The following is a 27,202-nucleotide window of genomic DNA, read 5'->3' as shown; positions in this document are numbered from 1 at the left end:
TGTATGTAGTTAACAGAATTTTAAAATCATTACGGAATTTAACAGGTAGCCAATGTAACGATGATAAAATGGGGCTAATATGATCATATTTCTTGGTTCTCATCAGCACTCTGGCTGCTGCATTTTGAACCAATTTCATTTTATTTATTGATCTTGCTGGACATCCTCCCAGTAATGCATTACAATAATCTAGTCTTGAGGTCATGAACGCATTAATTACTTTTTCGGCATTAGCAACCGAGAGCATGTGCCGTAATTTAGCAATATTTCTTAGGTGGAAGAGTGCTGTTCTACAAACATTGGTAATTTGATTTTCAAAGGACAGATTGGTATCAAATATAACACCTAAGTTCTTCGCTGTTGAAGATGATGTAACAGTACATCCATCCAGAGTCAAATTATATTTTAGTGGCTTATTTTTTTAGGTTTTTTGTCCAATAATTAGTACCTCTTTTTTGTCAGAATTTAATAGAATTACATTTCTGGCCATCCAATCTTTTATTTCATTTAGACACTGCTAATTTGGAGAATTGTGAAATCTCATCAGGTTTTGAAGAAATATAAAGTTGGGTATCGTCGGCATAACAGTGGAAACTTATTCCACGATTCCTGATAATATCTCCCAGGGGAAGCATATACAAGGAGAAAAGCAGAGGCCCTAAATCTGATCCTTGTGGCACTCCATACTCTACTTTTGTTTGGTTTGACAATTCCTCATTTACATAGACAAAGTGGTAGCTTTCTGCTAAATAGGACCTAAAACATGCTAATGCAACTCCACAAATGCCAACATAATTCTCCAGCCTATTCAAGAGAATGTCATAATCTAAAAGCTCTAGAACTGAAATTCAGCCACGATCAGATGAAAAGAGCGAGTCATTTGTAACTCTGATAAGTGCAGTCTCTGTACTGTGATGAGGCCTACATCCTGACAGAAACTGTTCATACTATTTCTCTGTAGAAATGAAAATATTTGGGAGCATACTACCTTTTCTAGTATTTTTGACATAAATGGGAGATCAAGTTGTGGCCTCTTAATAAGAAGTTTGATAACTGCCATTTTAAAGTTTCTTGGTATATGTCCTAAGGATAGCAAGGAGTTAATAATATTAAGAAGAGGTTCTGAGATTACAGGGAAACCCTCTTTTAAGAGCTTGGTTGATATTGAATCTAACAAACATGTTGTGGCTTTTGATGTTTCAATAAGTTTTGTTACCTCTTCATAACCTATGACAGCGAAGGCTTGAAGTTGCATGTGAGGAACAATAGACAGACAAACAGACAGACGAACGGACGACGATAGACTGATGGATGGATGGATTTACAGATGGATGGATGATAGATAAATAGACAGACAGATAGATAGATAGATTAGACAGACAGACAGACAGACAGACAGATACATAGATAGACAGACAGACAGACAGACAGACAGATAGATAGATAGATAGATAGATAGATAGATAGATCAAATGAATCCATATTTCTTCAGATATTCTTAATTAAATTTTGTGATCTATTTCTATTTACTATTATATTTTATATTTAATATAGCCTATTTTATTCTATAATATATAGGCTAGTAATTCTATATAATTTGGAGTATGCAGAGATAAACTGTCATTGCATTGATCTCTGCAGTATTACAGTGCATACATCAACTTTGCCTGTGGGAGGGTCATATGTTAATGAGAGGCGGTCAGTGCGGATCAACCCAAAAAGTTTCGTTCAGTTGACCACAACTGACTGACGGGCCGCTGGATTACTGGATTACTGCTCAATTTCACAAGATTGAAATTTTCAGCGCCAGGTAAAACTCTTTCAAACGCTTTCACGCGTAAGAAGTTCAGTTACATTCTTTCTGAAATGATTCTTTCATTTGTGACAGATCATAACGTGCTCACTTTCAGTATCAGCGGTCATTAGACATTCTTTATATCAATGATAATTTCTTTCATATTATCCGTCCATTATGACTATTTGTTTCTTTCAGTTCTATATAAACTGTTTAACAACTGTAATCTGACTGAATAAACTATAATGCATGTATCAGACACTTTCAACTCGCCGTGCAATTTTAATCCAGGGTATTAAAGATTCGTGTCTTTTGGATTTAGTCATTATTTAGGGGGGACATTTTTTCTTTGGTTGTTTTGTCGTTTAGATGTGCCATATAACGGTTTTATTCCCGGTGCGCTATAATGAAGAACATCTATTTAAATGCAATTAGCCCAAACTAAAAACAAAGTTTCTTACACAAATGTCTAAACACAATACATTCAAATTTGGTAAGATCGTTTAACAGGCCATATGTTTAAAGTCTATCTATCTGCCTGTCTGTCCGTCCGTCCATCCATTCATCACTGCGCATAATCATTTATTTAGTTTTCACTTTCATTATAATCTAACTGTATATGTTTTATTGACACTTATTTATTCTTATTCTAAAGTTAGTAGCCTAAGCTATCTATCTATCTATCTATCTATCTATCTATCTATCTGTCTATCTGTCTATCTGTCTGTCTGTCTGTCTGTCTGTCTGTCTGTCTGTCATTATTTTAAATATTTATTGTATAAATGTGTAGATATACTGTATATTGTCAATATACACTGTTTTACAGAGAGGACAGAATGATCAGTTTGTACAGTTTTGAATCTAATGCTGATTTCTCTCACAGGAAGTGTTGAGTGGAATATTCTGGTCACTCCCCTGAAGCATCAAACACTAGTGATACTGTCAGAGTGTTGAGCTGAATTCATCATTAGAGACATTAACAGCCAACATGAAGATCATCAGGACACTGTTGGCTTTAATGATGGGCCTCATGACTGCAGCTGCAGGTACAAACTAAAAAACACATTCATACGATTTTCAGCTTGCATCTGATGTAGGCAAACACATGGACATTTGGTACTGGGACACCAATAAAATAATGTCCAATTTTTAAACACATTTTTGTTATTCTGTCAAGAGCAAATGTACAGGATCTGCAACAATCTTCCCAAATTCAAGGGTGGCCTATATGAGCTTTATGTTACTTATATGCTTATATGTACTGTAGTTACACATTTGAATATGAGAAAAAGATCGTTATTATGAATCAGGTTCCTAAAAGGAAATATAAGAAATGTTTGTCCACTGTGTACCAGTTCTGTAGATGTAATGTATGGTGTTTTCTTTGTTCATATTAACACAATCACTAGAAACATTTTGACAGAAGGACAGATGAAATCAGTCGTGTGTTTGGCCTTGGCCGAGCATGCTGCTGTTATCCTAAAAGCTGAATTCCAAATGTCACAGGTGTCAAGGATGGCTTGATGCCTGAGAATAAACACAGGAGCTGATCTGGAGAATAATCAGACCAGCTGGATAATTGTATTTGTAATTTAGGTGGAAACACATGAAGCTTTTGAGAGAATGACAGCCTTTTTATCTGATATCTGTGCAATCATCTGATTTACACCGCATTCTTAAATGATCTACGTGATGAAAATGACTATGGCATGGTCCATATTTTGACACAAGACCTGATATTCAGGATTGCCAGTAGCTTATTTTTACAGTGGAAGTTGACTCAACAGCTGATGTGTAGCTGACATACATTTTAAATTATTGTATAATTGCGATTACCTATGAAAAACGTTGCGTTTAGTCGCGATTACAGATTTGAATTGACTGACAGCACTAACAATAACGTACGAGTTGTACTCATATTGAGGAAAATAAACAATGTTATAAGGATTTTTAAAAGAAAAATAGCTTTTGTGTACATCAGGGGAAAAAAGAAAACATCAGAGTCGGAAACGAGACAAGGGAAGCATCCAGTAAATGATCAGATGGTTTAAAAGTCCAAGAGACTCTGACGATTTCGCCATCTCGTACCAATGATTACAAGTTGCCATGAGACTTAAGTTGAAAAGAACATTTTTCAGAACAAAGCATTGTAAAGTTTCCATCCTGGGACTGAGGAGGATAATACAAATAGAAGAATCGGCAGATGTTGTTGAAAGTACTTTGATGAATTACAGCACATCACTGAAGGACACTGCTGAAACGTCAGAAATGTCATGACAAATACCTCAATAACATTTCTTTTAGTCTGTCTGTCTGTGTTCAGAGAGGTAGAAGCCATTAGCAGATTCAGGGCAGAGAGACAGAATTCAGAGCTGAGGATCGCTGCAGCAGCTGTTAGCGACGGTGTTCTGCACAAACCCGGTAGATTTGACATCCTCAGGAAAGGGAATGAAGGGGTAGTTATGTAACCGCCTGAGATTACAGCAGAGACACCATCATTACAAGAGCAAAGACTTCATGAGAGAGAGACAGACAGAGAGATGACAGACAATTCCTCAGTGAGAAAAACCCAAGGGTCATAACAGAAAAAAAAAATCCCCATGTCAAATATGGCGTGTAGCGTTTAAATGAGGCACTTCCGTGCACTCCAGGGCCGCCGGCCGCTCCCACCAGTCTGGGTGGCATTGAGACCCGGTGACGCGACCGCATGGAGACCGATTTCTATCTCGCAATTAACAATCTGTTTTTTTCCTCTTCTGACTCCATTCTTTTTTTCCCCTGGTTTTGCTCTTGTTCAGATGTGCTTGTTTAGTGCTATTTTTGTTTGAGATTTTCTTGATAAGAAAGCTTTACTTTGCAGTTCATTTATCAAATATTGTAAATTGTAGTTCATACTTTATGGGTGTTAATCAGCACATTTTTGTGTAAAGTGCTTGTTAAATGCACACGAAACAACAAAGAAACTGTGATACACACACACATTTCTCACTCTGTAGTTTATTAAAGGGCTGTGTTATTAAAATGAAACATTATACACTCTTGTCTTGAAGTAATTCCTCATGAAACTAGAATTAGTTCTATAGATCTGCTGTAGTCTTGTTCTCTATATGTCCAGAGAGAGAAGCAACAGCAACATCTTTCCTTGACTCCTCGCGATCCTTCACATCTTATATTGAGATATTTTAGTAGTAGTTATTTACTCATCCTCATGTCTTTCCAAACCATATTCTGTTTTTTCCTGTGGAATACAAACAGAGAAAAATTATTTATTTTTTCTCCCCTTTTCTCCTCAATTTGGAATGTCCAATTCCCAATGCACTCTAAGTTTATCACGTGACTCGTTCAGTGCATTACCGCAGAGACCTAGCACGTGTGGAGGCTTCACGCTACTCTCTGCGGCATCCATACACATCTCACCACGCGCCCCACCGAGAGCGAGAACCACATTATAGCGACCATGAGGAGGTTAACCCAACGTGACTCTATCCACCCTAGCAACTTTGCCAATTTGGTTGCCTAGGAGACCTGGCTGGAGTCACTCAGCACGCCCTGGATTCAAACTCGCGACTCCAGGTGTGATAGTCAGCGTCAATACTCGCTGAGCTGCCCAGGCCCCCCAAAAGGAGAATTTTCAGGGAGCTCTTTTTCATACAATGATAATTCATAGTGATTATAGACGTCAAGCTCCAAAAGGAATTAAAAAAATCGTAAAAGTAGTCCCATTTAACTTGTGCGCTATATTCCAAGTGTTCTGAAGTCATACAATAGCTTTGTGCGTAGAAGAGAACAAAATTTGCTGAAATATTATAATATAACTCAAAGTTAGACGGTTTATAAAGGACTGACTAATTAATAACTAATTATTTAATTAATGACTAGTTAGTCATTTACAAATGCAATATAAATCAATGATATGCAACATGAATAAAAAAGGTGACAATACTGGCCGAATAGTGAGCCATTGTAAATTACATGTTATACATGCTTAATTTGATCAAAAACGTAGATGTATTATTTATGTCATAATGCAGCAACAATAGACTATTATATTGATATTATATTACATTACTATGTCTTGACATACTTGTGTTGTCACTTTCCATGTCAACATTTTTATGCATTTTGTTATAACCAAATGTAAATGATTTATAATGGATTTGTAAATGAATTATTAGTCATTAATGAACACATTAATAGTCTCTTGACATTAATGTAAAGTGTAAAACAAAAACAGCATATAATGGCATGTAAACGATAAAAACATTTTCATTTTGGGGTGAACTATTCCTTAAAGTCTCTTCTAACAAACCGAAACTCCTCTCTTATCACTGTTGTAACCTTTGAAGCGATTTATATTGGAATTAGAAGACAGAATTTGCCGTACCCCTCCCAATGTCTCTGTCTTTCTCTGTCTGTCTCTCAGTCTCGAGTCCCTCTGGACATGTCCTGTCTCTGGAACAGCAGGTCAGGTGTTTCGTGCTGGCCGATCATGACGTGACTCATGAATGACTCATTAGAGTCAGGCAGAGATAAACTTCAACCCGCTGAAACACACCGCCACTGTGCTCCTAACAGCCACCATCACTGATAAGACCTGCCGTTATGAGTATGTCCATTATCACAGTCTGTCTGTACTGATCTAACTGTTCAACTGGGGGCAAAAACCTCTGACCTACAAGGACTGGACCTTATTTACAGTAGTGCCATCTTTAATTTGTGAAGAGAATGACAACTAGGCAGTGAGGGATAGATTTATGCCTGTTGCACAGAGCAGAAGAAGCACATATTTTTTTCAGTGCCCATGTTAGCAGGTTAGAGTTTTCACATTGGAGGTAGAAGCAGCGAGTATATTATTGCGCTGCTCATGAGTATTTAAAGTGACAGTGCACTGTTGATGGACATTATGAATATGAGTTGACAAGAAAAAAATTTAATTGCCAGAATACGCAGATATTTGTACATAGTATGTTTTTTTAATAATTAAAGAACAAACGAAAACATATCAAGTGAAAAATACAAGTAAATTTAAATAACAAAAACAAAATGAAAATATAGCTGCAAGCAGTGATGACGGCCAAAGCACAACTGGTCCATTTCCCGGAAACAATGCAAGGTGGAAACAGGCATTTGGCATTTGACATAATTATAAAACATTTTGAAGCAATTTTAATAAATATAAGAGGACTATTTTAAAGTCTGTTGTAAGAGCCACACATCCTGCTGCCAGGTGGTGGCGCTATGACCGTGACCCAAAATAGTAAAATCCACGTGATTAGCCCCCAAGACTAAACATATATCTAAATTTTGATCTAAATCACACATTGCACACAGAAGATAGAAGACACTTCCTGTTTCCCATTTTTCAGCCATTAATTGAATGCCTCACCATGGCAAATCTGTTCAAAATTTAGCATTGTTGTCTAAATTTGGTGACTAGTGTTGGATTCAAGTCCACCTTAGTTGAGTCCGAGTCCAAAACGGGCCGAGTTGGACTCAAGACCGAGTCCATACCAGGCCGAGTTGGAGTCAAGTCTGAATTAATCTGTTCATGAATCTGAATTAAAATTGTAACCATAAACTCAAGATCATATATTGGGCTTATTTGAAACTTTTTGTTAATATACATGTAACAAAAACACCTCTGTTGCTTTTCATATGTACATTTTATGATTCGTATCCTGCTGAACAAACTTCTAAGTGGTTTTAGAATGAAAGCGTATGATATAGGTGTATGAAGACAAAACTGGCCTTCAACATAATTCTTATTGTGTTCTGTTGACATTTCAATTATTTGTTGCTATTTCCCCTCCACTCAAAGATAGACTAAAGAAAGTGAAAGCTGCGTTAGTCATTACAACCAGGGTTATTATTGTTTCAAATTTTCATTTAATCTTTATTTCTAATTCAATTTCAATTTGTCAATTCAATTTCGTTTAAATGGTGAAATTTAATTTAGTTCAACTAATTTAGTTTTAGTTGAAAATGGTGCTAGAGTGGCCGTCTTACATACCCATTTTAAAAAGGGGCCGTAGAGAGCCACCCAGACTTTTGCCCAGACCTAATAGCCAATGACACCGATGTGTGTGCACAATCCAAGTGCCTCAAAAACACCCAAATACAGGAAGAAAGGAGTAATAACAATTAATAAACATTGCCATGACAATAGTATTTAAGATGTAAAAAAACAAATTTACATCAGCAGAGTCTTGACATTATTCTAAAGTATTTTGATGCAATTCATGTAAACAGAAGAGGGCAATGTCAAAGTCTGTTAAAAATGCCATACTTCCTGCTGCTAGTTAGTGGCGCTATGACCATGACCCATAATAGCCACATAAATGTGATGAGCCCTAATTACCAAACATACAGCGGAATTTTCAACAAAATCACACAAAGCACTCAGAAGGTATAAGGCACTTCCTGTTTTCCATGTTTTGCCATCAATTTATTGCTTCGCCATGGCTACGCCATTAAAAATATAAAAAATCTGTTCACAATTTAGCATCTACAATGTCTTTGTATGATGTTGCACAAATTTGGTGTCAGTCACATGAATCCCCTTAAAAGTTCAGAGCCTGTGATTTTCAGAAAATCCAAAATGGCGGACTTCCTTTTGAGTGGAGCTAATGACTGTGAGTATGAAAGTTGTTCAGCTTTATGAGAACTATATATGTACCAATTTTGGAGACTGTAGGTGAAAATGGGGGTGCTACAGAGCCCCCCCCTTACATGCCCATCATGCCTGCCCATCATGCCTCACCCCAATGCACACCCCTGCATCTTAGAGTTTTCACCCAAAAGTACCGAAAACCTAGAAAGAAAAATTATAATAATAATCCAACAATCCATATCTATCAATTCCGACCATCCAGAACAATAGGACCTCCGCACTTTCAGTTCTTGGACCATAATAGATATAGATGCAAGCAGCAATGACGGGCCCAAGCACCATGAGTCCATTTTCACCTTGTGGCTTTCAGAAAACAATGCAAGGTTGACACATGCATTTGACATTGTTCTAAACAATTTTAAAGAAATTTGAGTAAATACAAGAGGACTAAACTGTCTTTATGTTTAATATATGTTCTCAAAAATAAAAGTTAAAGCTGTACACAAACACAGTGACGCGCCATGCTTGTAAAGATAGTCATGTAAAACTAACACTTAGCCAAGTAACACATGATGTCACTGTTCAGATTTCAATCAGTGGAAAAACGACCATGATTCAGCCGAGCCCAGGCTTGGCACGAGAACCATCACAATTTGGTTGGAAAAGGTCAATCAGAGATTTTGGTCTGGAACTGGGCCTGAAAGTTCTCAACACTTAAAAGCTTTGGTTGGTGTTTGAATAAAGATATATCACTATTCATCGGTTGTACATGATTACTTATATCTGACTATATTATTAGGCTAAATTACTAAGTATGATCGAGCCAATCTGAGTCATCAAACCGTCCTCTTTTTTGCAAAACAACATTCAAAGGGTCATCGTCCTTCCACTAAATGATGATGTGTGAAATGAGCAGAGCTTATAGTGTTGACATTAACAAATTAAATTCTTAGTTCACATTGCTCTTTCACAGTACTATTATTCTTAATAGGAACGGGAGCTGTCATGCTCTCAAAAATAACAAAAAGCATCATGAAAGCATTATAAAAGTATCAGAAAAGTAGTCCATATGATTGTTTTTTGACATTATATTCTAGTGATTTGCACACATTGACATTGTATTGGTGTACCAATACCAATTGTTAAAGAATGTATAGATAATTATATTAATAGCTGAATGCTCACTGCCATAGCTCTCAAATCTTGTTCACATTTCTGCATATTTAAATTTGGTCACAACTGGTTACATGGCATGTGCTTGAAGCCCCAGTAATAGGCAATGGGAGACCAGCTAACACAGCTCAAATGTTCCCTCTCGAGAGGTCTCTCCTATTGCGTAAGTAGCTATGGGAAAACTCTGTTTCTCGAGAAATATTGAAGTCTTTATGTAAAACGCATTGCAGCTGCACAGCATACAGCAATGAGCGAGGCAGCTCGGTCATTGGCTGTGCTGCGGCAACTTACTCGAACCAATGACGGGCGACTCTGAACGCAGCGACCAATGGGCGCTGCCAGCCTCAGCGGCTCAGAGCCCGCCAAGTTGGGCGTGGCTAGGGCTATATATTAGGCGCCCCGTCATGAGAGTTCTTTAGATTTAATCTCCTTCAGCGAAGCCCTTCTCTTCGCTGGATCCTCCGGATTGTTGGACACAGAGATGAAGGACGCGGATAAGGCGCCATTTCTTGACGCGCCTATCGCTCCAAGCGGCCTGTTCGGACCGGCGGTAAAAGAGTTTGCTGAACGCTTCACTGAAGCTCGGAAGGATTCGCAGGCTATGCGTCACTTCCTGCCCAAGCACTCCAGCTCGTCTCAGAGCCGCCAGAGACCGCCTCAGCAGCAGCAGCGAGCCAGGGCGGCGCCTCCCGTCTCCCAGCCAAAGAGCAGACCTGAAACGGACACTCGACGCCGCTCGCATTCCGCTAACCGAAGGAAGCCGCCTGAGCAACGGGGTCCTCGGCCCAAGATCGTGCTGAACCCGGAGCCTCGTAAGTCTTCCTAGCAATAGGAAGAAAAAGAGAGAGTACGTGTCTCGCAAAAGCCGGACCACTCTCTCGCAAAAGCCGGACCACTCTCTCTAAAACGTGTGAAACATTACCCAGTCCCCTTACAGGTGGCTGGAAATGTCTGTACAGCAGTCAATGAGCCAGTCACAGAACTCGCTCACCTGCAATCAAACGCCGTTTTAACGGCAACACACAGAAATCACAAAAAGAGTCATTTTCTGCCTGTGTCACTAAGGGGTCACGTGTCCACACTAAAGTGCGCATTCCCACGTATCAATACTGTCCAAACAGTGCCGAATACTTCCCCAGCTCCAGCTGGACGCACCATATATGTAGATCGTGTGCCTATTGTCATGTATGCACCACTACACGCAAGCACTGTTCCCACAGTTATAAACACTTCCCCAGTAAAAGCGGGAAATACTATAAAGGTAGCGCGTGCCTGCTGTCCTGCATGCACCCCTCCACACAAACACTGTATGCATAGCCAAAACCCCCGCCCGTGAGCGGAGGCTTTATGAAAGTGGCGCACGTGCCTACTACGGTATATGCACCCCCACCCATAAGCACTGCCCATACAGTTTCAAACAGTTCTCTGTCTCATGCCGCAAGCATCACAGATGCGACGCGCGAGCCAAGAAACTCCCCGCTAAGAGCGGGAAGCTTTATGAAAGTGGCGCGCGTGCCTATTACGATGTATGCACCCCCACCCGAAAACAATGTCCATACAGTTTCAAACATTTCGGAGATAGCGCGTGTGCCTGTAATCTCACACGCACCCCTGCACTCGGCACTCAACAAGGCTGCTCAGCGTGCGCCCGCGCCTCTGACAGCTGTAAGCTCAGTGTTAGCACAAGGCAATTTGCCGGTGGGGCCCATACGTCACTGCGACACGCCCCCAGCCAGCATTCAGCCCATATCTGTGCGAGCAAAAGCCTGGGAAAAAATCCCTGACATGCCGAAATGGGTTTTGAACATAATAAAACACGGTTACTCGCTTCAATTTGCTCGCAGACCACCCCGCTTTTCAGCGGTGGTCGAGACGAAAGTGAGGAGAGATGTGTCACATGTTCTACGCACCGAGGTGCTCAAACTAATAGAGAAGGCCGCTATAGAAACTGTTCCTCCCTCTATGAGCGAGGCAGGTTTTTACAGCCGCTATTTTCTCGTCCGAAAAGGGCGGTGGCCTCCGCCCCATCCTAGATCTCAGACATCTGAACAAAGCTTTAATGATTCGCTCGTTCAGAATGTTAACGACCAAACATATCCTCGAGGCAAGTTCAGCCCGGGATTGGTTTCTATCAGTGGATTTGAAAGACGCTTACTTTCACATTCGATAGCGCCTCATCACAGGCCTTTTCTGAGATTCGCTTTTGAGGGACAGTAATACCAGTACACAGTACTACCATTCGGCCTATCATTGGCCCCCCGTACATTCACGAAATGTATGGACGCAGCACTTTCCCCCCTGAGACAGCGGGGAGTGCGAATACTGAATTACCTCGACGATTGGCTAATCATAGCACAATCAGAGAGTCAGTTAACGACGCACAGATCTTGGATTATCAGCCATCTAGAATGCCTGGGTCTGAGAATCAATTTTGCAAAGAGCGTGCTATCCCCCAGCCAGAATATCTCCTTTCTGGGAATAGTGCTAGACTCAGTGCAGAAGACGGCGCACCTCTCATTCGACGCCTTGCAACATCATTCAGACCGGGCGCGTGTGCCCCGTCAAACGATTTCAAAGGATGCTCGGTCTCATGGCCTCGGCATCAGCTGTACTCCAGCTAGGATTGTTGCACATGCGTCCTCTCCAACGCTGGCTCAAGAGCCGTGTCCCCACTCACGCGTGGCGCTTGGGCCACTTTTTAATCAGAGCAAATCACGGCTGTATAAAAGCCCTGACACCCTGGAAAGCCGTCGACTGGTATCGAACCGGCGTGAGTCTGGGCGTGAACACACGGAGAAAAATTATCACAACAGATGCCTCCAAAATAGGATGGGGGGCCCTTTACGAGGGCAGGCCTGTCTCCGGCTTTTGGTCAAACCCGGAAAAGCGCCTACATATAAACTGTCTGGAAATGAAAGCGGTCGCCTTGGCTCTCAGAGCCCTGCTTCCGTACCTGAAAAACGAACACGTCCTCGTCCGAATGGACAACATGACAGTAGTATCGTATATAAATCGCCAGGGTGGACTCAGGTCGAGCTCCCTGCACTCTATGGCCAGGGAGCTCATCTCATGGTCACAGCACCACTTGCGCTCGCTGAGAGCAGTGCATGTGCCAGGCGTCCTGAACCAGGGAGCGGACATGCTGTCCAGAGACAAGATTCTCCCAGGAGAATGGTCTCTCCACCCCCTGACGGTTCAGTGGTTATGGCAAACCTTTGGCAAGGCGGAGGTCGACCTCTTCGCCTCCAGGGAAAATGCGCACTGCCCCCTTTTCTTCTCAAAGAGCACGGACGCTTCGCCCAAGTCTGGCCGAGCCGCCCCTTGTATGCTTTTCCCCGATCGCGATGCTACCTCAGGTCATCAGTCGGATCAGGGAAGTGAAATGTGCAGTGCTCCTGGTAGCCCCTCTCTGGAAAAACCAGACATGGTTTCCAGAACTGATGCAGATGATGCAATCTGCCCCATGGCCGATTCCGCTGAGGCTAGACCTCCTCAGGCAGGCCAACGGGATGATTCTTCATCCCGGCCCCGATCTGTGGGCCCTCCATGCATGGCCCCTCAACGGGTTCCCGAGAACCTCCCCAGTGGAGTTTTGAGAACCATCACGGAGGCGCGAGCACCCTCTATGAGATGCTTATATGCCCAAAAGTGGAAAGTGTTCAGTGACTGGTGTGATACCAAGAGCTTGAACCCCAAATCGTGCGAGATACCAAGTGTACTCACCTTTTTGCAAGAGCTGCTGGAGGCGGACCGCACACCCTCCATGCTCAAAGTCTATGTGGCTGCCATAGCGGTGTCACACAATCCTGATAAAGGACGTTCATTAGGGAAAAACGACCTAATCATTCATTTCCTAAGAGGCGCTAGGAGGATGAACCCCCCTCGCCCCCCCTCGGTGCCGATCTGGGACCTGGCCACGGTCCTGGACGCACTCAAGAGTGCCCCATTCAAACCTCTCCGAACCGTGCACCTTAAACAGCTCTCGCTCAAAACTGCGCTCTTGCTGGCGCTCGCCTCAATCAAGAGAGTGGGCGACCTGCACGCGCTGTCATCAAGCGCTGCTTGCCTGGAATTTGGACCTAACGACTGCAGAGTTGTCCTTAGGCCAAAGCACGGGTATATTCCTAAAGTGTTCTCCACATCCTTCAGAGTACAGGTGATATCTCTGGCAGCACTATCGTCCCCAGCGGACGAAAGCGACGCTAATTTACTCTGCCCGGTCAGGGCGCTCAGAGTATATTTGGAACGTTCTGCCCCGTTCAGACAGACGGAACAATTATTCGTTATGCTTTGGCATTTCGTATGCTAAAGGTCTCGCAGTTTCAAAGCAAAGAATATCGGCTGGATAGTGGATGCTATAGCGCTGGCTTATGAAGCCAAGGGCCTTCAATGCCCCTTAGGCGTCAGAGCTCACTCTACGAGGAGCATGGCCTCCTCGTGGGCGTGGTCGAGTGGGATACCCATTGAAGATATTTGTGCGGCGGCAGGCTGGGCTTCGCCTTCGACATTTATCAGGTTTTATAACCTACAGGTCCCCTCATTGCATTCCAACATTCTATCAGCCTGACTGTAGAATGGACTGGAGTATGTATATGCTGAGCATTATCTCCTCCCTTATAGGTCCGTCTCTGACTGACTTAGAGGATTTTTATGCATATCAATACATAGAAAAATCAGTACATAAGTTATGTGCTTGTGTTTTTACAATGAGCTCCACCATGGACCTCCTTGGGGCAAAGGCGCTCTGTATTTTCCCATTATATAGCTTCGCCGTTGGCGGCTTGTTGGATAATCACTTTGCTTTAAGGCTCAGGCATCCGCCTCTGGCTTTATAGAGCGAAGTCAGCACGCACGGCGTTTTGCATGGTGTTCCCATAGCGTAAGCTACTTACGCAATAGGAGAGACCTATCGAGAGGGAACGACTCGGTTACTAACGTAACCTCGGTTCCCTGAGAGGAGGGAACGAGTATTGCGTAAGCTGCCGTGCTTGTGCTTGGTCAGTTCGTTTCAGTCGATTGAACCTAAAGAACTCTCATGACGGGGCGCCTAATATATAGCCCTAGCCACGCCCATCTTGGCAGGCTCTGAGCGCGCGAGCGCGAAGCTCGCGCCCATTGGTCGCGCGTTCAGAGTCGCCCGTCATCGGTTAGAGCAAGTTGCCGCAGCACAGCCAATGACCGAGCTTCCTCGCTCATTGCTGTATGCTGTGCAGCTGCAATGCGTTTTACATAAAGACTTCAATGTTTTTTCCCATAGCGTAAGCTACTTACGCAATACTCGTTCCCTCCTCTCAGGGAACCGAGGTTACGTTAGTAACCGAGTCGTTATGTTAAATGATCATAAAATGAAGCTATAAACATAACTGAATAAAAAACTAATTCATAACATTGTTGCATGAGAGCTGATTCCAAAAACCATGAAGGAGCAAAGCATGCGAACATCACTTATCATATTCTGCATTTTTCACAGTCATCGCTAATTATCTTATAATTTACTGCCAAGATCGCTTACAGTAGTGCTATGGATAGTGACGCAACCAGTAAGCCCATTCATGAATCCAAGTTAGGTCAAAACAATTAGCACCTTCTCTAAGAATACTGGAGGCAGATATGTGTAGTCTCCGTTGATGCTTTGAAAAGCATATGTTGTGTGAAGCTTCATCAGGTTTGAATGATTAGATGCACCTCCTCTGTGTGGGGACCGGGTCACTTCCATCTGCTAAGAGGAACCGCTAACAGCCTCTGCTAAATGAGTCTTTTCTCCCCGAGACACCACGGTAATTAAGCTGGAGAAGATAGATTGGTTCTCTGTGAGGTGCATGAGAAATATTGCATTATTTGCTTATGTGTATATAGTTGCATGTGTTGTGTGATTTTAGCATGTCATTTGTAGTTCCAGTGTGCATGTGTACCCCCTTTAAAATTCTGGATTATGTACATCATTAATCCTTTTCCTAAGAAGTTAAAACAAAGAACTTGGAAAGAACTTGAAAACTTGCTTTCAAAATGAAAATTGCAAGCAAATGCAATAAAATTTGCAAGCAAATGGAAGTATTTAAATAGCATTTAAAGAGAGCTGAGGCAGCTTTTATTTTTTAACAGAGGAAGAATGGACATTTTAGGGGTTAACTGGTCTGAATTCAGCCACAGTTACTGCTGTCATACTGCTATTATGTTGAAACATTACTGCCAGAATATCACTAACTAGAGTGGATTGACAAAGCCTTGCCTGAAAGTTTGAAACAGTTTGAAGGTTTACTTGTAGTCTGAAGGTTATATAAGCCTTAGTATTGAATTAATACTTAAGTTTGAATACTTAGGCAGTTTGAAGATGGATCTCAAGTTTAAATGGATGTATGCATTGATAGTTATTGATAGGCAGTTGCTGGGGTGTTATTATGCAGTTGCTAAGTTATTCTGGGTGTTTGCTAGGGCATTGCTAGGCTGTAGAAAGAGTGATTGGGGGTATTTCCTAGGGTTACAAAGGTTTTCTGGGCAGTTACTGTGGTGTGCTATGGAATTGCAAAGATAGATAGACATATATTGAAAAATTGAGGAAGAGTAACAGTAAAACGCTTTCAATGCTATGATGATTTTTTTGGATTGTCCCTTACAGGAAAACTGTAAGGCCAGAAACTGAATTTATGCAAATATGCATAGACAGATAAGGAACACATGACCAACGCATTGCCAATGCACGTTCCATTTGAACATGCTTAATGTGCGCTCTTGCATTACTGTGGCGGTAACAAACCTCAGAACTCAAGTTACCTTAAAAATTCTTTATTGGATGTGCTATTATTTAGGTAAGTAAATATCATAGTTGTTGAAAATTCAATGCATACTCGCGCTTTGCTATGAATTGCAGTCTGATACATTATGGAACCGAACAATGCATGAAATCGATCTTGCATAGCTAGAAGAATCTGTGTTCAAATACTTGCATATAGTTTCAGCCTTATGTTTGTTCAGTAAAAAAAAATAAAAATGAGATAGCTCTCTACATTCGGTTTGCTTAAAGGTCTATGCTGATCTTTGAGTTTGGTGGATGTAGCATGCAAGCTCTTGGAGGAATTAGTCATTAAATTTGGTCTTGGATTATGGATTCAGAATTTGAGTTCCCATGAAAAATTTCAGGGTGACCTGTTCTGCTTTGACTGCCTTTCAAAAACAAAACATTTGCAGGTTTTCTCAGAGACATGTATTTATACAATTGGGGGTTAAGAACAGGGCAGCATGTTCAAAATCTGCCCCACTCTCAGTTTGTTGCTCTGTTTATTTCTGACAAGATGAGATGGCAGACAGTCAGCTCCCAGAGGTTTAAATAGACCTACACAAAGATACAGTGTCTCCGCAAGTCCTGCTCGAGCCGTCTGGGTGAATTTATTCCTCAACGAGCTGGCATGAGAACTGCTGACAAGGCAAACCCCTCCAGCGACTCCAAAACGCTAAATAATTCTGATGATAGCGAGATGAATCTTGGGGGATTTCAGATGGGGCGGCAGTGGGGCGGCCACAGGGGTTAGAGGCCAGGGGACAGTATGGGGCGTCAGTGGGGCGGCCACAGGGGTTAGAGGCCAGGGGACAGTATGGGGCTCTGCGTGCCTCTGATAAGCGTTTGTTTGTCTTCCGGTGGATGGTCCGGCCTCAGTCTGCAGCCGAGGAAACGCTGGGACAATAGGTGTGCGGAGCAGCCGTGACCTCTCTCTCTCAAGCTTTCTTACTCTCCCTGTCCCTCCCCCTCCCTGGCTCAACATTTCTCTGCTCTCTTCTGTCCTTGCCAAAAAAACACTTTCATCAGCCCCCCCCCCAAATCATCTTACTGTTTCAGGAAAATGAGTAAAATAATACTCGTCAAAAGTTCCTGTAACATTACGTTTATATGATGAACGTTAGCCGATACTGAGTCAAGTTTAGATCAGGAACAAATCTGAATGAAGGGTCGTACAAGATATTTTCTCAGTTACACATGGTGTTAAATTTGCTCCAGACCTTGTTACAGAATGAGCAAATTCCAAACAGCATTTTGCTCCCTTGCGCAAGGGCACTGCGGGAAGAGGACAACATTTAAAGGGTCGTTCCAAACAAAATTGAGCAACAAATTACATTCTGTTGCTTCCCCACCTGTTCTGATAATGCTGTATGTACTAATCAAGAGGGCAAAATCTGCACTTCCTGAAATCTATTTGTGTAGCAGAAATTATATTTAAGGTGTTTTTTTTGCCTTTTCCACAGAATCTGCTGAAGATTTATTTTATCTTCATAACCTCAGTATCCAGACACACCATCCCTAACCTAAACCTGACCATGACCCTAATCCAACCCACTTAAACAAAAATGGTTGCATCCCATTCCTTACAACTTTGCCTTATCAAACTTACAACTTTACCTTATCAAACTTATCCTAACCCAACCCTGCCCTTAATCTTTTACTTTCAAACTTTCCTCTATCCCTCCTCCTGACCCTGATCCTAGTTCCCAAGTTTTCCCAATCAAAACTCAAAACCCTCAATCACCATTTCAGATTATGTTGAGGAAAACCACACATGCTGTCATGCTAGTCTAAATCAGTTATTAGGGCCCTAACCTGATCTATCCCTAACCTAGTCAAGTCAATTTGATTTCACAACATATCATTTTAATGCAGCTTTACAGAAAAGTATGCAGTAACAGAAAAAGATGCTGCGATGTCTTAAAGTACTTATTGTGTGGTTAGTATGAATAAAACCATTTAAAATCATACCTTAATAATTATTGTCTTTAGGCCTCCAGTGAGCAAGCCAAAGATCGACTCATTACCTATTCCAACCCTATCCACGACCTTACCAAATACAACCCTAACCCAACCCAATACACAATCACATATAATGTGGCTTCATCCACATCATCCACATCACAGTTAATCATTCCACTTGTTTGCTCTTGTTGTTTTCAAGGCAGGAAATATTTTATCCATTTACTCTTAAGGGAGTTATTCATGTAAAGGAAACTGACTCCCATATGCAGTCATGGAGGTTAAAGAGGACTCTGACGCCTTTGACCTCTGAGGAGACTCACAACAGGAAGTGACCATTTGCGGGCAGTTCAGCATGCTTTCTTGAACGCATCACCTTTATCTGAAATGTTCTTGGAGTTTCAGTTAAAGGGTGACTCAATACTTCAGTATCCTACTATTCAACAGATGAATTTGAGACAGTATAATGTAGAATCTGATTGGACACACAGACTTTGAAATCAACAACACAAGATATGGGAAACATTTTCTCTTCCCTTTAAAGAGCTTATGTTTTGACAATAATGATTTTATAGTCGCATTTTATTATTTACATGCAGCATTGTTTTGTCCTTATTGTCTACGACCCTATCAGGACAGACCTGCAACCCATCTGTTGAGTAGCACTGCTCTAGTTTATTTTAGGAAATGACATTTTTTTTATATATATAATTACTAGGGCAGTGTTATTTTTACTGATACTTTAAGCCTTTAGACATTTGCGAAATTTACTGTTATACGAATACATTTTCCAAAAGTTTGGAGCTTTCGCCTGAAATCCACAACTGCTTGAGTAATGCCTGACCTTCTCTCAGCTCATGATAGAAAAGAAATTCATCTGTTGATGCCCTACTGCTGTGTGTGTGTGTGTGTGTGTGTGTGTGTGTGTGTGTGTGTGTGTTATTTGTGTGCATGAATGTGTGTTTTCCAGTATAAAGCAATTCCTCTGTAACGCACTCTCATATTCACCCCGTTGGCGAGAGTGGAGACACACTTTCACATGTGTGTGTGAATGTGTGTTGGCACAGATAAAGGCCTGGGGGTGAACATTGAAAATTAAGCCCCTCACCCATACGCAGGGGCTGGGAAAATAATAAATGAGCCGCCATAAAGCCTGAGTGATGGATGGAGGGGCTATTATTTGTATCTGCACTCTGACACAGAGAAATAGGACCCTGAATCGTTTCCTTGGCTTTCCAATTCAGACTTGCGTTCAAAAGCAATCAAAGCCTTAAACATTTCTTTGCATGGGAAAGAGCCATTGCGCTGATGAAAACAGATAATCCCCACCCCCCTCTTATAGCTCATTTACCACAGAACCGCTAATTGAAAGCTTTGGCATTTCCGGGTCAGTGCAGCCACTGGTAATGTCCTCTTTGTCTGACTGATACATCAGACCCTTGTGAGAGATCATTCATTCTGTCCAGTACAGTCCAGTATCGAGTTACTGCTGATTATGATTAATGTCAGCACTGATTGTGCCTATGCAATCAGAACAATGTAATAAAGATATGCAGTCACATATCATGAAGAGAATACAGAAAATATGTACTGATTTAGGGCCATATAGCACGATTGCAAGTGTGTGAGATTGCTCATAAACAACAGTTCAACAAGTAAATGTAGAGTACATTACTCTACAAGTAAATGTAGAGTACGGTCATAAAAACACATTTGTTCATGGAACTACTTTCTTACGTGACGGATCAAAATCAGCTGTTGCTTTTTCAAACCAAATGATACATCCAAGCCTCCATTAGTAATTCAAAAAGGTCTCTTCAGAAATAGTATCACGGCTTGTGCTGTTCCTATTGGATAAACAAGAATGGATGTGTGTGAGAGAGAGAGATAAATATGGAGCGCTTGCGATCACCTGTTAATGATGCTGAAGTGTGTTAGTCAGCTTTCTGAAGATAATGTAATTTCGGTGAAATTCATCCTATTTTCTCAGTGGAAAAATAGCCGTCCAAGCAGAGGTGTTCCTCCCTATTTTGCTGTAACCAGTGCAAAATATTCTTTGACTATAGAAACCGCAATCTCCTCCATTTTGAACAGTATGTCCTCGCCAGTGTTGAAACTCCAGTAAGAGGTAAGTGTGTGTAATTAATCTGTCTGTTGTGTCTCTCAGCTGTGATGAGCCTTAATGCTGAAGTTGTTAGTCATTTAAAGCTATTTCCTAGCTTTAGAAGTGTTGTAGTAATATGAGCGATCACGAAATGCTGTTGAATGTAACCATCGTGTGATACAATGCTCACCATACATTACCAGATGTATCATATGATACATAAACACATTATAGTGTATTTAAAACCAAGCAGTGCAATATTGAGAGCTCCAGAAAAGTCTCCTCCCCAGAGAGGTGGTGCTGAGCGCTCACAGGACAACAGAGCAACACAATTACAGTACAATGGCGAGAAGATCGATAGGTAGAAGATCGCAAGTAGATTGTACTGTAGTGGTACAGCTTATTGAATTTGGCAAACAATGGTGTCATGTCCTGGTTCTACAGTACATCAAGCATGTCGTTTTATTTACGCCGACATCACCGCACAAATAGGTGGATTTGAGAGGCAGAAACAGCAGCAGTAAGTTCAACAGCTGCCTCTTCCTGCCGACACCGTGCGTGACATGCACATAAAGACATTCATAACTATCAAAAAACAGCTTATTAAAAAAAACAACAACCTAATAAACCCGCGATTGTATGAGACTTATAATTATCTGTTTTTGACTTAAACAGCTTTGAGAACAACATTTGCGCTCATGTTATAAGCTGATTATAACGGCGGTAAATTTTACATGCAAAGTAAAACAGGGAAGAGGGCAAAAAAAATTATGTGTGCCAATCGATTTTTGCTTAAGCCACTAAATAGTATTGGAATATGTTCATATATCGTAAAACCAGAGGTCAGGTTCCTCTTGAGTTTTTTCTAAATCCGCCACTGATTATATAGATATTTATGAGCACACAACCTTATATGATAAACGGGGGCCTGTGTAGCTCAGCAAGCAAAGACGCTGACTACCACACCTGGAGTCGCAAGTTCCAATCCAGGGCATGCTGAGTGACTCCAGTCAGACTTCCTAAGCAAACAATTTGCCCGGTTGCTAGGGTGGGCAGTGTCACATGGGGTTATCTCCTCGTGATCTCTCTAATGTGGTACTCGCTCTAGGTGGTGCATATGGTGAGTTGAGCGTGGATACTGCGGAGAATAGCGTGAAGCCTCCACATGCTCTAGGTATCCACGATATCGCACTCAACAAGCCACGTGATAACGTGCGGATTGACGGTCTGAGATTCGTCCTCCGCCACCCGGATTGAGCCACTGCACCACCACGAGGACCTAGAGTGCATTGGGAATTGAGCATTCCATGTACATGCTAACTGCGCTCGTTTAGTGCCCAATTCACTAAAGGAATTATGCAGATCAGGCAACCGCGCAAACATGCCCACAAAATCATTGCTGAACGAAATTTGCATGCGCAATTCTGATCTTGTGGTCCAATTCTGAAACAAATGTAGCCGAGGATGCCGCAGACCACCATATCAAGTCAAGTCAAGTGCCGCAGACCACCATATTTGACACACTGGCGGGATCACAGCATCACTTTGATCCAGAAACCTGGATCATCTCTTAAACATGCAGAACATGTACTTGACAACACCATGCAGTATGCCACAGAGATCAGATAATGCTGATCAGGCCTGTAGCCAACCTCGACATTTGGCAGAGACCCAATATTCACAATAATGGTCAATCAATATGGGTTTTTAAAATATTTTTTTCCAGATTCTTGAATTCTTGAAGACGATTCTTAAACTTTTACATTTGGTTGCAATTTTCAATATTTGCTAACATGCTTGACAAGAACTCATCCCGCTAATACAAAGCCTGTACCAGGACTGACGTCACCATTAACTTTACTTTTAAAGATGGCATTTTTTGTTGTCCTTGCAGATGTTATGGCTTCCTGTATATCCCTACCCCCTGACTCTGTCATCTGTAAATCAGCAGAAAGTGTGTGTACTAGTATTCGGCAGAAGTTGACAGTGTGTGTGAGTTGCATATTAGGAACACAACACTGCTGATTCTGACTCTTCTATCATGAGCAGATTTTTAGAGCTTTTTATATTCAGAACTGGTTCTGTTTTCAGTTTATTTTTTAAATACTTGAGCCGAATGATTGTTATGATGTACCATAGTCTGTTAATGGTTTTTGAATGTCTGAAAAAGGACTGCTAGTGGGGGCGCTCATGAACATCACTCTGAAACCTTGGATAGATAGCATGCACAACTGACTGTCCATGTTTGAAGCATCAGCATTGAGAAGGGCAGGGTTTAGTTCCAATGGATCTGGAAGTGCCCTCTGACCCCTATGTTAGGAAGGACGTGATTTATTCTGGAGATTATTTATTAGCTGTTGGCAGGAAATAAAAATAAATAAAATCAATTAATAACTATCTCTGCCTTATTTTATTCTCTGTAGATTTGAATGGAATCTGTAAACCAAGTTCTGTACCTGGAAACAAGAATGATTGGATTGTCCTGAAGGAAATGACGCCAGGCTGCTGGACAGACTTCATCACTAAGGACAGCATGGAAGTTCACATCCTTAAGCTGCTGTTATCACCAGTACGTGAGTTCTTGAGAAAGTGTTGTTAGTATACTGTACATCACTGTGATTTTTGTTTTACAAAAGAAATGTTGCCATTTATCTCATTGCTGAAACACTGAGGTAGGCTCACGGCAAGAAGGTTTATGAACCCAAGTGTGTAGAAAACACAAACGTACAGTATATCCATGAACAACAAGAACAAGCTAAAAAGGTAATCCAAAATAAAAATGTAAAACTCATAACACAAGAAACAGCAATACCAATGAATCAAGAACCAATGAGCAATGAACCAAAGAACAAAGCACAGAACACATGACAAAACCAAAATGTGTGTTCGACTTCAGGCAGCGCTGCGCTGACCGATCAGCACCTGACTTGAAGCAGTGTATAATAATAATTATAATAATAATTCCTTACATTTATATAGCGCTTTTCTAGGCACTCAAAGCACTTTACATAGCATAGGGATGATGATGCGATGGCAGCCATAGTGCGCCAGAACGCCCACCACACACCAGCTATTGGTGGGGAGGAGAGAGTAGAGTGATGTAGCCAATTCATGAAATGTCGGTTAGAAATGTTTCCGGCTGTAGTTGGCACCAGCGCAGCATCACCAATTTGTATGCCATTAAAGAAACGCAAGACAAGATTGAAGTTGTTCCAAAGCTGACGACACATCTTATTCATAAATGGCCAGACACTCTGATGACACAGATGAGTTCTGAATGGCATACTACTATCTTAGTACTTACTACTGCCATATTAGTTTAAAAGAGAAGTATGGTAGTATGCCATTACCAAGGTGTTTATTCTGATTGTCCATTGTTGCCAAAGGTTTGCCGGAGGTTCACCACTATGGCGAAGAGATGGAAACTTCTGGCAAACATTTGCAGCAAATGAAAAGCTAATTTGCATGTGAAAATAACGGGCAGCAAATTTTGTGAAAATGTGTGGCAAGTCTAGTTGAGATTTTTTATAAGGGAAACTAGACATGAACAGACAAGACATGTTACAATTGCAAACCAACTACTGAAAAGAACAGTTTAGATAAGCTATTAGTTTGTAGATAAATTAGGAGTGGAAAGCGATTGAAAACGTAAATTAGAATGACAGGATGAAAAAATATTTATTTATTAGTCAATTTAGGCCAGCAGAGAAGGCTTTGCTGGCCCTGAGAATTTCCCACTGCTAACATGTTTTTATGTACCATGGTTGTAACGTACATTCTTTGAAATACCTTGGATTATAATGTAAATAGAATGGTACTACCATATATTTGGGCAAGCATCATGGTTGTACCATGGTATTCTTTGAAGTGTATTGGATTACTATGTAAATACCATGGTACTATCATGTTTTTTTTAGACATGTACAATGGTCGTACCATAGTATTCTTTGAAGTACCTTGGATTACCATGTAAATACCATGTTTTTGGACAACTACCATAGTAGTACTGTGGTATTCTGAGAACCGTACAATACTTTGCAAATACCAAGATGATACCATGTTTTTGGACATTTATCATGGTAGTACCAAGGTATTCTTTAAAGTACCTTGGGATACCATGCAAATACAATGGCTATACCATGGCAGCCTTTTGCAGTTTACTAATCACATTGGGTCACGTAGCGATCTGCTGTTCCAGAAATGAGAAGCTACCCTCACTAACACACAGAAACGGAAATGGCTTCACTCCAAAATTGAGTGGTGGTGGTGTAGTGGGCTAAAGCGCTGAACTGGTAATCAGAAGGTCACTGGTTCGAACCCCACAGTCACCACCATTGTGTCCTTGAGCAAGGCACTTAACTCCAGGTTGTTCCGGGGGTATTGTAGTAAGGGCACTGTAAGTCACTTCTTCTAAAACAAAAGCTCAATTTAAATAGAAAAAAAAATGACAGAACTGCAATATTACTACTAATAAATCAATATTAATTGTATAATATTTAAGCAATATCATGTGTCAAGTTGGTACTTGTACACGTTCTCAAAAAAATGGTATCGGGAAATCCCTAATCAAACATGACTATGATGAAGAAACATGATCAAATAAGTGAAATAGCAACCTTTAAACAAATCAATAAATATAATAATAATAATGATACTCTTTTGGGAAGCCTTACTGAATCCAAAACACTACATGATTTTTTGCCGATGAGTATCCTGTTCATAAAGTGTTTCGGTGATTGCTTTGCAAGAAGCTTTTTTATCAGCCTCCTCGTTCTGTCCAGTTTCAAGTTTTGGTCCACTTCTTAAAGACAGATTCAACAAAGTAAACACTGTCATCTGATTTAATATCCAGACTTTGTTACATTGACGTCATCACAAGACGTTCATCAAACAAAGAGTGAGTTTAAAGTGATCCAAAAATACAAATTCTGCCATCATTTACTCCCCCTCATTTTGTTTCAAACCAATCTGACTTTCTTTCTTCTGTGGAGCACAAAAGGACATGTTTAGCAGAGTGTTCATGCTGCTCTTTTCCATGTAATGAAAGCAAATGTTAATTTATACTGCCAAACTCCAAATATGACAATAACAACAAATAATCACCACAGATGTGGTAACACTTTTCATTCATGTTTTCTTTTGTTAAGGGTTTATAAAGGGGTTAAATAATTATTAATAAATAATTTATAAATGGATCTTAATCATTGATATGTAGTTATAGCAACTTAAAAAAGTACAACTTTATGCAATACTTGCAAAATAGTGAGCTTTAAACGTACATGTTATAAATGCTTATTAAACACACTTATCCATACTTATAGTAGCCAAAACATAAAATGGCCTAATTCATGATTTATGTCACAATGCAGCAAAAATAGACTATTATAGTTAGATGAATAGAAGTAATTATGTTATTTTGTGTTTATATTGATTACTGTAATGTCTTGACTCACTTGTGTTGTCTCTTTCCTTGTCATGTTCATTTTAAAAAGAGTGCTGTCCCAATTTACCTAGTCCTAGTTACCTGCAAGAAAAACACTTTTTACAAGATACTCATTTTAGGCTGAGTTGACCTAGGGGAGGCCTGGGACCGGTTCAGATAATCATCACTGGTGTTGGCCATGAGCGGGAATCGAACTCAGGTCACCAGGTTTGTAGCGCAGCGCGCTAACCGCTACACTACTGCTCCACATACACACACGCACATACCACACACCCACACATGCGCGCGCACACACACACGTACCACACACACACACACAAATACACTCACACACACACCACACACACACACACATACACTCACACAAATACACTCACACACACATACCACACACACACACACACATACACACACATACACTCACACAAATACACTTACACACACACTCACACACCCGCACATACTACACACACATACCACACTCACACACATACCACACACACACACGCACACAAATACACTCACACACACACTCACACACCCGCACATCCCACACATACCACATACACATACCACACACACACACACACACACACACACACACACGCGCGGGCACACACACATACCTCACACGCACACACATACCACACACACACACACACACACACACAGAGTGAGAGAGGGAGGTGTGGAAATGAGTTGCATTGGAGTGGGAGGAGCTTCCAGTCTTCATTGATGTCACTCGCTGGCTGCATTCTGGGGATTTTGGCCGTGAGCCGAGTCTGAACCACTGGAGCCGACCTGAGTTCAACTGAGAGCCAAAGAATAACGGGAAGCTGTTATGCATCAGCAAAGCCTGAAAAAAAGTGTAGAGGGAAAACAATTGTATCTTTACAGTACAGGATCAAAAATAGCCAGGGCGAGTGATCAGGCACCGTGGTGGACATTGTTTGACCCAAATGGAGTGAGGTGGACAGCGATGGATTATGGGAGGACTTGCGTTTCTGTAAGCACCATTGAGGACTGGTGCAAATAATTAACATGGCCGGAAAGTTTCTTTCAACGCGCAGTTTCCATCTTAAATATAGAAGCCTACTCCCACGTGTCTGCTGCCCTGACAATAAACTAGACTCGGAAATCAAACTAAACCAAACTTCACAGAAACCCCCACAATCTGTCAAACACAACCGCACAGAACACAACTTCAACGAATATTCGGGATTGCAGTGAATCACTTACAATGGAAGTCAATGAGGCTAATGTGTAATGTACTCACTGTTTCAAAAGAATGAAAAGTTACTATATGTTTGCTAACATGGTGCATTGAAATAGATTACAAACCT

General features: G+C 41.2%; 1 protein-coding gene across 2 annotated transcripts in view; it reads left to right on the top strand.

Moving 5' to 3' along the window:
• The first annotated feature begins 1,689 nt into the window (after positions 1-1,689).
• Positions 1,690-27,202, top strand: part of LOC127624016 (endoglin-like) — a 60,627-nt gene continuing 35,114 nt past the window's right edge. For both annotated transcript variants that reach the window (XM_052098614.1, XM_052098623.1), the window contains exons 1-3: positions 1,690-1,810; positions 2,679-2,841; positions 22,840-22,985. In XM_052098614.1, the coding sequence (XP_051954574.1) occupies positions 2,784-2,841; positions 22,840-22,985 (204 nt within the window). In that variant the 5' untranslated portion in view covers positions 1,690-1,810; positions 2,679-2,783. The remainder of the gene's footprint in view (positions 1,811-2,678; positions 2,842-22,839; positions 22,986-27,202) is intronic.

This window comes from Xyrauchen texanus, chromosome 3 (genome assembly GCF_025860055.1).
Source record: "Xyrauchen texanus isolate HMW12.3.18 chromosome 3, RBS_HiC_50CHRs, whole genome shotgun sequence".
NCBI lineage: Eukaryota > Metazoa > Chordata > Actinopteri > Cypriniformes > Catostomidae > Xyrauchen > Xyrauchen texanus.
The sequence above is the reverse complement of the archived record's forward strand: the minus strand, read 5'-3'. Positions and strand labels throughout refer to the sequence as shown.